Here is a 12,917-nt window from a genome sequence, read left to right on the forward strand (position 1 = left end):
CTTCGGAATTCATATTAATCCTTTTCCTGAACTTTTCATAATCTGAATATGTGCGAAGTGTGTGGGCATAGTTCTCATGGAAGAGAACGAAGTTGTGAATATTAATCTGTTTGCTAGAGAACAAGTATCTGTCCTAGGCTAGCCAATAACATAGCCTTCTGCAAATCGTGACAGGAGCAAGACACCCTGGCAGATGCCGAAGAACGATGTGACTTGCTGATTAAATCCAAGATCCAGCTAGAGGCCAAAGTCAAAGAGCTGACTGAGCGGGTGGAAGATGAAGAGGAGATGAACTCGGAGCTGACATCCAAGAAGAGAAAGCTGGAAGATGAATGCTCTGAGCTGAAGAAAGACATTGATGACCTTGAAATAACACTGGCAAAAGTCGAGAAAGAAAAACATGCTACTGAAAATAAGGTGTCCTAAATAAATACTTTGCCATAAAACTGCTCTGCATAATGCTGGGTAATATGACAGTAGTACATTTTCTTAGGAAAAACTGCAGTGGAGAAAGAGATAGGTTTTGACATGTATCAAGCAATCTAGACCCCCCCCCCCACTGTGATAGTAACCAATCTAATTCTGGAGCAAAATATGCCCTACATGAGTAGTCTTCACTTTCCACAGTTAATATTCATGTGGACAAGCAATATGTGATCTGGATCTTTCAGTGAGCAAATTCTGTGATCACAGCAACTTAAAATAATAATAGAACACATTAAATATCTGGTTGCCGCATCTGACTCAAGAAATATCTGGGGACTTTAGGGGTGGAGCCAGGAGACCTTGGGGGTGGAGCCAGGAGCAAGGGTGTGATAAGCACAATTGAACTCCAAAGGGAGTTCTGGCCATCACATTTAAAGGGACCGCACACCTTTTAAATGTCTTCCCTCCATTTGGAAATAATGAAGGATAGGAGCACCTTCTTTTGGGGCTCATAGAATTAGACCCTCTGGTCCAATCTTTTTGAAACTTGGAGGGTGTTTGAGGAGAGGCACTGGATGCCATGCTGTAAATTTTGATGCCTCTACCTCAAAAAACAGTTCCCCATATACCCACAGATCAGTTCTCCATTATACTTTATGGGAATCGGTCTCCATAGAGTATAATGGAGTGCCCAGCAGTCATTTCCCTCCCTCCCTTCTGATGACCGTGAAGTGGGGGAGGGCCTCCAAACCAGGAGATTCCCCTGCCCCCAACTGGGGATTGTCACCCTTACTGGGCCAATATTTAATTGTCCAAATCTTCATATTTAATACCTAAGTCATAGAGAGTAGCTAGCCAAGTCATGTTTTCCTTGCTCCAGTCTGTTAGCTGTTTTCTTTCCTTTCCCATCTATATGATATCTGGGATAGTTCATGTTAGTGCACTCAGTTAAAGGACACAATTGGATTCATGAGCTAGAAATTCGTGGTGTGACCCTGTCCCATAATGAACCATGGGGCTTTGTGCAGTACAGCTGCAGTATAGTCAGTTCGCTCAAGTGAGGGGTGAAAAATATCTGACTGAAGTTGATATTACAAAGACCTCTGTTTCTGAACTTTCCCTCTTCCCTTTAGGTTAAAAATCTGACAGAAGAAATGGCATCACTTGATGAGACTATCAGCAAGCTTACAAAAGAAAAGAAGTCCTTGCAGGAAGCTCATCAGCAGGCTCTGGATGACTTGCAAGCTGAAGAAGACAAAGTCAACACCTTGAGCAAAGCTAAAGTGAAACTGGAGCAGCAAGTAGATGATGTACGTTTGCTCTGCTACACATTTCCCAAGATTGTTTTTGATGCAGAGGAAGCGTTAAAGATCTGTTTTGTCCTATTTAAATCAGGCCCATTATTTGCCGTGTAGATTAGTATTCAGACTAAAAGCAAGCTTGTTACATCTCTGAACAGAAGGCAGATGGAAGAAATACATTCTTTGCATTTATGAGTAGAGCTAAATGATTGGGAAGGACATAAGAACATAAGAGAAGCCATGTTGGACCAGGCCAATGGTCCATCCAGTCCAACACACTGTGTCACACAGTGGCCAAAAACAAACAAACAAAAACCCAAGTGCCATCAGGAGGTTCACAAATGGGGCTAGAAGCCCTTCCACTATGCCCCCCCCCAAGCACCAAGAATACAGAGCATCACTGCCCCAGACAGAGATTTCCAACAATACACTGTGGCTAATAGCCACTGATGGACCTCTGCTCCATATTTTTATCCAATCCCCTCTTGAAGCTGGCTATGCTTGTAGCTGCCACCACCTCCTGTGGCACTGAATTCCACATGTTAATCAGCCTTTGGGTGAAGAAGTACTTCCTTTTATGCATTCTAACCTGATTGCTCAGCAATTTCATTGAATGCCCACGAGCTCTTGTATTGTGAGAAAGGGAGAAAAGTACTTCTTTCTCTACTTTCTCCATCCTATGCATAATCTTGTAAACCTCTATCATGTCATACCACAGTCAACATTTCTCCAAGCTAAAGAGCCCCAAGAGTTTTAACCTTTCTCCATAGGGAAAGTGTTCCAAACCTTTAACCATTCTAGTTGCCCTTTTTGGACTTTTTCCAATGCTATAATATCCTTTTTGAGGTGTGGTGACCAGAATTGTACACAGTATTCCAAATGAGACCACACCATCGATTTATACAGGGGCATTATGATACTGGCTGATTTGTTTTCAGTTCCCTTCCTAATAATTCCCAGCATGACGATGGCCTTTTTATTGCAATCGCACACTGTCTTGACATTTTCAGTGAGTTATGTACCACAACCCGAAGATCTCTCTCTTGGTCAGTCTCTGTCAGTTCACACCCCATCCACTTGTATTTATAGGTAGGATTTTTGGCCCCAGTGTGCATTACTTTGCACTTGGCCACATTGAATCTCATCTGCCACATTGACACCCACTCATCCAGCCTCAACAGATCCCTTTGGAGTTCCTCACAATCCTCTCTGGTTCTTACCACACTTTTGTCTTTATTGCCACGTTCTTTTTTGGTGCTTCAGAACAGTTGAAGATGCAAAGGGAAAATAGAGAGCTAGATCTGGTATACTTCAGCATGGCTTACAAGAAAAAAAATCCCTTATTTGGGGTGCCAGTTTCTGTGGTCTGTGAAATACATAAATTATTGAAGAACTGATTTTTGCCTGTACTTTTCTTCATCTATGTAGCTTGAGGGTTCTCTTGAACAAGAAAAGAAAGTGAGGATGGATCTGGAAAGGGCCAAACGCAAACTGGAAGGAGACTTGAAGTTGACTCAAGAGAGTGTCATGGATTTGGAGAATGATAAGCTACAACTGGATGAAAAGTTAAAGAAGTAAGATCCTAGTTATAATGTTAAAGTCTGTTTAAATTGTAAAAAAAAAAATCAATATACATGACTTTCACAACTTTCTAATATTTAATACTCCTTTAATGTAAAAAATATCAAAATGAAGAATTAATCATAGTATGTAATTTTACTATATACCAGGCATGCTGTTGGCCATAGTGAACAAAACCCTTGTCTTTTCAGTCCAAGAAATGCAGCAAAATACAAGGGGTTAAGTGAGCCCTTGATATGTTACTCTACAGCATGTCTTTATTTGTTGTGTCTCAAATTGTATAGGATTGCTATATGCCAAATCAGAAGCAGGAATGCCTGGGGATATAATTATATAAACTTGGGGCCTGGAAAGGACCTTCCGGGGGCTCCAGAGAGCCTTCAGAGTCAGCAAGTTTAGGTTTCCCATGCTAGTTGTTTTCCTTTCTTTCCCATCTGGTGTAGAATCTGGGACTCAGTTCTTCATTAGATCAGGCTGAGGGTTGGCAAGCTGTTGGAATATGAAACCAAGCAGTTTGTCCGGCCAACAGATTCAGGACCTCTGTATTACTTAAACTGAGAGCCTGTTCTTTTTGTCATTGTATGGCATCTACCTGTTTCTTAAGGCACTGGAAAGACAATAATCCTTTAATGTAATGTATATGGAAGGGGACCTCAACGGTAGCCAAGTGGTAGCCTAGGCAAGCAAGAGGGTTAAGTGTATCCAGTTGAAGGAAGGTGGTATGTGGGACACATGATTTTTGTGTATCTTGTATAGCAAGAGAGTTGGGAGACAAGGAGTCTGGCTGAAGGAGATAAGGTGTCCCATGTATGAGTCTAAGGCAACAGAGGCCTGTATAGGTGGCTGCTGAAAAGGTCCAGATAGCATATACATAGATGGGAACAATGAGAAGTGGCAAGGGGGGCAATTTGAAAACAGTTTGAGTCAAATTAAATTGTGGACACTGGTAAGATATAGTCAGACTTGGTTAGCTCAGAAGAACTCAAGAGCTGCCAGTAAAGCATACTAGGGCATGACTGACACTGGGGAAACTTTCAGAAGTGGGAGCAGGAAGATATAGGAGGACTGATAATTAAGCTGTAATTTTTGTAGGTATGATGTTTCTCTTGTCCCTTTCTGTGTTTTGTTGAACTATTGGCTTATAACCCCGCTTTTGTCTAATATTTGGTAATGTTCCCTGCTATTCCTTATACTGGAGGCCAGTGGTTGTTGTTTTTTTTTGGTGGAGGGCACTTAGGAGCAGAAATTGCCATAACATTATTAATGTAAGTGCACATTGCTTCTGAGATGGCTTCCTCCTTAGAAACCAATAAAATTATCTCAGCACTAGTTCTCCATGTCAGTTAAGCATATATTGCAATTGCAGGAAAGAATTTGAAATTAGTCAGCTGAACTCCAAGATTGAAGATGAACAAGCCATAGTGATACAGCTCCAAAAAAAGATAAAAGAACTTCAGGTAATTACTCATACTTGTTGGATGCACAGGATAAGGCACAGAGAGCTTTAGATGGATTTTTCACTAGCAGTTGCTCCGCCCCCATGAGTGACCCTCACTGTGTCTTAGGATGGTGAACTAAGAGCTGGGAACCATTAATGAATCACAGCAGAATGTTAAATATGCAGTTTGGAAATTTCTTCCCTGTAGCCTGATCTCTCCCTCCAAGATTCTATAAGCTCTTATGGTCTTGAGCAGACTAGTTTCCCCATCTTCCTCTAGGATCTTCCCCTCTTTAACTAACTTGCGACTACTCTCAACATTCCATGTCTCCTAGAGCTTACTGACTCCTCATGATGCCTCTAAAAAGGATTTCTGCCCCTCTTTTGGTTAATTATTACAACTATATTTTTCTGCATATGTAAAGCATCTTCTTAATATGCAAAACCCCAGTCTTGTCTGTAGGTTGCTCGGTTTTGCTGCTTTTATGGTATTAGGCTTTTTAGATTTAGAAAATTATAAATGTAAAATCCAACACAAAAATGAAATGTATATAATACTATAGTATTATATGCATAGCGCATTAACATGTTGAAGTCACATGTGGTAATATAGATTTATATTTCAACAATCAAAAGTTCATTGGATGATTTTGGAAAAGTCCGATTTTGCACACAGCTTACCATGAGGTCATGTTCCTGTTCTCTGTGCAGCGTCATTCGGATTTCCCACTATCTGCACCGGAATTACAGGAAGTGTCACGGCTTTCAAGTAGCAAACGTAAACCGCTAAAACCCAGTTTACGTTTGCTACGCAAAATCCATGGCACTTACTGTAACTCCGCTGCAGATAGTGGGAAATCCGACGGACGCTGCGCAGAGAACAGGAACATGACCGTGGGGTAGGGTTCCCAAATCCCCCGCTAGGCCTGGAGACTCCAGATTTGGAGCCTCCTCCCCCCGCTGGCCATAAAAGGGAAAGCGGGGGGAGGGGAGGGAGGAGAACGGCAGCCAGCGCTCTTCCGTTTTCTCAGGCTGCTTCCCACCCCCAGTCAGCTGGCCGGTGAAGGGAGGGGAGCCCAGCCACGCCCCCAAAGGACCATGTGCCTTTGCACCTCCGGAGGTGAGTGAGTTCTGTCCCCTGCATCAGATTTCCCAGAAACGGGGGGGGGGGGGGGAGGGGGTGGAGAGGGAAACGTCTTCTCATAGGGTATAATGGGGAATTGATCTGGAGGTTTCGGGGGCTCTGGGGGAGCTGTTTTTTGAGGTAGAGGCACCAAATTTTCCATATAGTATCTAGTGCCTCTCCCCAAAGTATCCCCCAAATTTCAAAACGATTGGACCAGGGGGTCCAATTCTATGAGCCCCAAAAGAAGGTGCCCTTATCCTTCATTATTTCCTATGGAAGGAAGACATTTAAAAAGGTGTGCTGTCCCTTTAAATGTGATGGCCAGAACTCTCTTGGAGTTCAGTTATGCTTGTCACACTCTTGTTCCTGGCTCCGCCCCAATGTCTCCTGGTCCACCCCCAAAGTCTCCTGGCTCCACCCCCAAAGTCCCCAGATATTTCTTGAATTGGACTTGGCAACCCTACCGTGGGGTAAGCTGTGTGCAAAATTGGTCACAGTATTTCAGCCTAAATTAACTCATGGTGCAGTTCACAATGCATTCCTATGCAGAGTTTATGCCCTCTAAGACCACTTATTTCAGCACGCCTAGACTCGTGTAACTTCTTATAGATTTCATTGTAGATTTCATATCAGCTTGAATTCCTTGGAGAAAAGGCAGGATTCAAATGTGTGAGAAATAAATCCCTTCCTATCTCCCTTGGATTGAAAATCCTTTGAAACAAAGGGCTAGCCTTTTTACCACAAAAACATCAGTTCTCATGTTATGCCTATATAGCATGTCAAAATAGCAATACTTCTCTGTATTGTGGGTTAGAGAAGGAAGTAGAATAACCAGAATAAAACTTCCACCAGTGTAATCTTCTTTATCTTGAGGGTGCAACTGATTATATGAAGGCATGTATGGGGCCTTATTCCTGAGCAGGAGGAAACATAGGGTTTAGTTGTGGATCTGGTTATTTTAAATTAATGTTAATGCCTATTTAAAGGAGCAGGGAAAGTAAACAAAAGAGACACAATGTCTTTGGGGTAGGATAGCCATATCCTTTGAATACGATGTCATATGTTTCAAGCACCCAGGGACCTTATACCTCAAAGGAAACTGCTCTGGACTGCTGGATGAGTCACACTGGCTCTGAAGTTTACCCCAAAATAAGAACTCTTTCAAGAGGGTGAAAAAAACCCCTCACATCTTCTTGGCTGCTGATCTGTAGAGGCCCAATGACCTCATTGGGTTTGCAGCTGCCAGAATTGCTCTTGGTATCCTTCTGTAGGGTATGGGATGGCCATTCATAATTCTGCAACTTGTTTCTTGACCAGAGGAAGAATGTGTGACTAATCAGCTCTGACAGTTCAAATTCAGAGGTGAAACATGGAAAGAGGCCATAGCAGTTTGAAGTTACTCTGTATCTTTATTCTATTCCCCTCAATTTAGAGTGGTGAAGAGCACTCTTCATAAGAAAAGCCACCACTTACATTATCCTCCATCTTGTTTTGATGTATGCTTCTGCTTTACACCCATAACTAATTATGTGTGTGATGTCTTGTAAAGGTGATACAGATATTACACAGTTGTTTGAGTATGTAACTAAGGGGTTTTCAGCTCTTAATGTTCATACATGGGTGGGGAGCTTTTCATTTTGAATGTAGGAGTCAAATGTTATCTTAATTTGTAGGGGTCAAATGTTAACTTAAAAACTCACTTCTTTAAAAGGAGGCTTGGTGAAGTTTAAGGTGATGCTATTATGTAATGTTGAGAGCCCCGTGACACAGAGTGGTAAAGCTGCAGTACTGCAGTCAAAGCCCTCTGCTCACAACCTGATTTCGATCCCAGTGGAAGCTGGGTCAGGTAGCGGGCTCGAGGTTGACTCAGCCTTCCATCCTGCTGAGGTCGGTAAAATGAGTACCCAGCTTGCTGGGGGTGGGGGAAGTGTAGATGACTGGGGAAGGCAATGGCAAACCACCCCGTAAAAAGTCTGCCGTGAAAACGTTGTGAAAGCAACGTCACCCAGAATTGGAAATGACTGGTGCTTGCAGAGGGGACTACCTTTACTTTTGTTTTATTATGCAATGTTGCCCTGTTTCATAGGCCCGCATAGAAGAGCTTGAAGAAGAGCTAGAAGCAGAAAGAACTGCCCGAGCAAAAGTGGAAAAGCAAAGGTCAGACTTGGCTCGAGAACTGGAAGAGTTGAGTGAGCGGCTAGAAGAGGCTGGAGGAGCCACTTCAGCGCAGCTGGAGATGAACAAAAAACGGGAGGCAGAGTTTCTGAAACTGCGGCGGGACCTCGAAGAAGCCACGCTGCACTATGAAGCCACTGCTGCCACACTGAGGAAGAAGCATGCGGACAGCATGGCAGAGCTTGGGGAGCAAGTGGACAATTTGCAGAGGGTCAAACAAAAACTGGAGAAAGAGAAGAGCGAGCTGAAGCTAGAAGTGGATGATCTGTCATCCAATATGGAGCAGCTGGTTAAGGGAAAGGTAAAAACTCCAGATGATGACATAACTGCCATCAAATCTCCTGTCTTCATTCCAGCAGTCTTCATAGTGGACATGCCTTTTGCATGTATCCATTCCATATAAAGTTTGCATGTCATGTCATCTTTTTCTAGATCTCCATGTAAACAGTGTACAAGTTTAGACCAACACGTGTAGTGCTAGTGTTTTAACATTGGCAGAAAGCATTACTAGTAATAGATTCAACTAATTGTGGTCCATTTAGTCAGTGACGTCAATATCCAGAACAAAATTTGAGTCCAGTAGCACCTTTAAGACCAACAAAGTTTAATTCAAGGTATAAACTTTCATGCTCACAAAAGCATGTACTTTGATTAAAACTTTTTTAGTTTTAATGGTGCTACTGGACTCAAACTTTGTTTTGCTAGTCAGTATCCAGTTTAATGTTTCAAAAACAACCCACAGATGGCTTTGAGAACGAAGCTATTCTTCCACAGGTAGCTAAAGTTAATATATTTATTTTAGAAAAAATGAAGATGGGAATTTGTCCCTCTCGGTACAATCTTTTGAAAAAGCTTCCATTATACTTATCTCAGGAAAATAATACAGAGAAGAAATGTGGAATATTCCTATGGGGATATTTACTCCCCCCCCCACCCCAATATTAGGGTGAATCTGTTAAGAAGCATGATCTTGCAGCTCACAGATCTGTCATTCTCTTTAAACCTAAGTGAGATTTTTCCATGAAAGCTCTGCTGAAGAATTCAAAGCTGTTGTTAATTAAATGACTGATACTCTTCCATCTGGCCACCCACTACTATTTAGTAGCACCATTTTTTTTTTGAAAAAAATTATTCTAGTAAAAAAAATGAAAGTAGCACAAAAGGGTCTATGTTTAGAAGCAAAAATGAGTACTTAAGAGGACTTAATGTTAGCTGGTTCATCCCTCAGTTTCTGTGTTAGTGTTCTCATTGCTTTTATTGCCAAGGTTTTTCTTTCTGCTTGCACAAAACAAGTATGCCATTATTACTGTTTGTAAGATTGTCAGAGATTAGTCTTAAGGGGAAAATGAATGAACAACGCACGTTGTCTTGGATACGCTACGATAACCTTCGTTCCTATTCCATTAGGCAAATGCAGAGAAACTCTGTCGTACTTTTGAAGACCAGCTGAATGAGGCAAAAACTAAACTTGAAGAGATAACCCGCCTAGTAAGTGACCTCACTGCCCAAAAAGGAAAGTTGCAAAGTGAGAATGGTAGGTTGGACAAATGACTATCACAAACAAGGAAGCATGTCAGAACCATAGTCAATAATTACTACACCAGTACCAGTTACTGCAATATGATTACACAGAACATGACTCTCCTTTCTTTCTCTTGCTCATCTTTCTTTGATTCATGTGATACTTAGGATCAAGCTATGCATTATACTTTACATGAGTTACCAATGGAGGTGGCAACCATATTGCAGCACCAAGTCCCCAATAGTAACTCCCATGAAAAAGCACAGTAAAGACTCAGACAAGGCAGGACTGTGGTGGAGTAGTAGTAGAGGTTCCTGCCTTCACCTCTGCCATTTTCAGAAGTCAAATTGGTGCAGAGGGAGGCAAGAGCTACCTCTACCCACCCAGTGCCACAGTTCCAAGTGGAATTGGGCTCCAGCTGCACTGTTACAAAGGAATTGTCACTGGGATCTCATAGCTGCAGCATGGCTACCATGAGTTCATGTAAAGTGTAACCTGTAGTGTGGAACTCAACAGTATACAAGGTACGGAGGAGGGGAGAGAGACAGAGAGCATTCCTTCTTTCCCCACCCATCTGGTTCTCTGGACCTGCCTCTGAATCTGCAGTCAGTCCATACAATGGTTTAATTACCCAGTATGGGAACATCCTGGGATTGTGTGATCAAATCAAGGCATCAAGCTCATAATCATGTAGGAATTTGTCCCCGTTAGCTACCACTAAATGGCCAGATGGATATGAAAGAAAGATTTACTCTGTTTCCCTCTCTTGATCTCCATCATATGTAGAACCACGTCTGGATCTGCCCATTGTTTCTCTGCATGAGCAATGATTGCTGATCTCTTAGGTCTACCATTCCACATTGCTGTCTGTGTATGTTTTATCTACTTGCTCAGGTGTTGCAGTGGTTGGGAGGGAAGGAGTCTACTTATAGCGCATGTCAGAGTGGCTTCGAACATCTGCTGCCTGTCACTGCTGATATGAACTAGATCATTCAAAGGAAGTTTGTGCTGCACAAATGTGCTGTTCTTTTTGTCTATATTTCGCTCTTTGATAGTTTATTTGCATTCAACATGTGCCTGCTGCTTTCTGCTATCTTTCCCCAACTGCTTGACTATTTCCCCCCTGAAATTTTCCCACTGAAATGATGACATTATTTTTATTAGCTTCAGCAATGAAGTGGCTGACAAAGTTGTCAAAATAGCAGCCTGCTTAGATATGTAGGAATTTCTTGTAGTGATTTTTGTGCTTTTAAAATCATATTTGTGGCAAGAGCATATTGAGTTGAAACCTGCCTTGTAGCCATTGCAAAATACTGCAGGAATCCTGCAGCAAACCCTTAACAAAAATTTGTATGGATATTTATAAGTACAGGTGCAAAACTGATGCAGTAGCAGTATCTGGTTTGGGATATAGAGTAGGAGATGCAATAGCAGCATCTGGTATGGTCTGGTCTTAATTCCAGCTTTGCCCCCTTAGAGCTGGAGGCAGTCCACTTGACCCTTTCACACTTAGTAATAGAATTTATATGGAACTTTTGTAAGCCAATATGTTGTGACCACACTGTTTGTGACAAAAGACCTTCATTATGGTCTTGGCCAGTGCAGGTTTCACAAATGCATTACACACCCAACTGAAATAAGGATCTCCTTAAGCAAGAATATCCTTCCTTTTTGGTTATCGGATGCCATGCATTTTCCACTGTTTTTCACTGTGTCCAGAGGACTCTGTTGGGGGCTACTTTTGAGAGCCAGTGTGGTTAAGAGTGTCCCTTCATTTGGAGAACCTGATGTGACTCCTTACTCTTCCACATGAAGCCTGTTGGGGTGACCTTGGCCAATCACAGTTCTCCCAAAACTCTCTCAGCCCCACCTATCACACAGAGTGCCTGTTGTGGAGAGTGGAAAGGAAGGCAATTGTAAGCCACTCTGAGTCTCTTTCAGGTAGAGAAAAGCAGAGTATAAAACCAACTCTTCTTCCTTTTGCCAGTCTCTCTTCGGCACAAACCAATCTAGCCTGAACCCTAAATCCCTCTTCTTCCTCCTCAGAAGTAAACCTCTGCATGCTATTTTTATTTACTTAGAACTCTAAGGCACAGCACAGTGCTTTCCTTCCCTATTTCTTGTCCATCTGTGTTAGCTGAGGGTGATTATAAATATTAAGAGGCTTGCGTTAATTATCTTTTCCTGGGACAACTATCTGGCAGGTGAATTTACAAGGCAGCTAGAAGAGAAAGAATCACTTATAAGCCAGTTTTCCAGAGGAAAGTTGTCGTTTTCTCAACAAATAGAGGAACTTAAAAGACAGCTTGAGGAAGAGACCAAGGTAATTCTTTCCCTTGTCTTGGAATAGCCTACCCAGTTTTAAGATTTTGTTCATGAAATGGAGAAGAACTGTATTTTTCAAGTAAAACCAGTGGAATTACTCTGATTTGCACAAGTTGGGAGTTTGGCTCAATCTGTAATGGCCAATAGAAATCCATCAGGAATATAACTGAAACATTAAGGGGAAGCATTAAGATAGTCAGTGTGATGTAACAGAATGCTGATTTGGGACAATCTAGATTGTGGAGATGCAGTATTTCAGGGGACATTTTGAGGTGCAGTGAAAGGGAAGAGGCAACAAAGTTGTGTTCCATGGGCTGCTTGCAGAAAGATTCCATTGTATCCAACCCAGTGAGAAATCATCATTTGACTTAATAGTTAGCACCTTGTGTAGCTACTCTGTCCACCTTTGTGTGTCCTAAATATGGCCCTCCTGCTCTTCAGTCAAAGAATGCTCTGGCTCATGCCCTGCAAGCTGCACGCCATGACTGTGATCTTCTGCGAGAACAGTATGAGGAGGAGCAGGAAGCGAAAGCAGAGCTGCAGAGAGCGCTCTCCAAAGGAAATGCGGAAGTGGCTCAGTGGAGAACTAAATATGAAACTGATGCCATCCAAAGAACTGAAGAGCTAGAAGATGCCAAGTAAGTGATGCCTTTTCAAATAAGATCCTGATATGAGCCTAGTCTGGTCTGCTGCAATTTTTCTGGGTTGCAGAGGTAAAAGACAGCAGTGCTAGCATGCAACCCACATATCTTCCAAGGATAATGAGTGTGCAATTGATTCAGTATGATCTTATCCCTGATTTTATCATATTAAATGCCATTGAGGGCTCCACAAAGGGTCAGTGCAGCTGCACATAGGTAGCATAAGGTATTGATTGGGCCATTGGATTTGAGTAGTATCTAGATAGAATCCGGAATGGAAAACCAGAAAGGTCATGGGGAGTTCAAGAGTCAAAACCTATGTCAAACTGTGTCATGAAAACTTGTAAGTAAATGTTACAAGACAATCTACAGGTTAGATGCC

General features: G+C 42.2%; 1 protein-coding gene across 1 annotated transcript in view; it reads left to right on the top strand.

Annotated features, from left to right (window-relative positions):
- Positions 1-12,917, top strand: part of MYH15 (myosin heavy chain 15) — a 135,955-nt gene that overhangs the window by 83,151 nt on the left and 39,887 nt on the right. The window contains exons 24-31 of the mRNA XM_060234543.1: positions 175-417; positions 1,560-1,736; positions 3,156-3,301; positions 4,675-4,765; positions 7,959-8,348; positions 9,455-9,581; positions 11,774-11,892; positions 12,336-12,532. Coding sequence (XP_060090526.1) covers positions 175-417; positions 1,560-1,736; positions 3,156-3,301; positions 4,675-4,765; positions 7,959-8,348; positions 9,455-9,581; positions 11,774-11,892; positions 12,336-12,532 — 1,490 coding nt within the window. The remainder of the gene's footprint in view (positions 1-174; positions 418-1,559; positions 1,737-3,155; positions 3,302-4,674; positions 4,766-7,958; positions 8,349-9,454; positions 9,582-11,773; positions 11,893-12,335; positions 12,533-12,917) is intronic.

The sequence above is a fragment of the Heteronotia binoei genome, chromosome 3, assembly GCF_032191835.1.
Source record: "Heteronotia binoei isolate CCM8104 ecotype False Entrance Well chromosome 3, APGP_CSIRO_Hbin_v1, whole genome shotgun sequence".
In the NCBI taxonomy this organism is placed as follows: domain Eukaryota; kingdom Metazoa; phylum Chordata; class Lepidosauria; order Squamata; family Gekkonidae; genus Heteronotia; species Heteronotia binoei.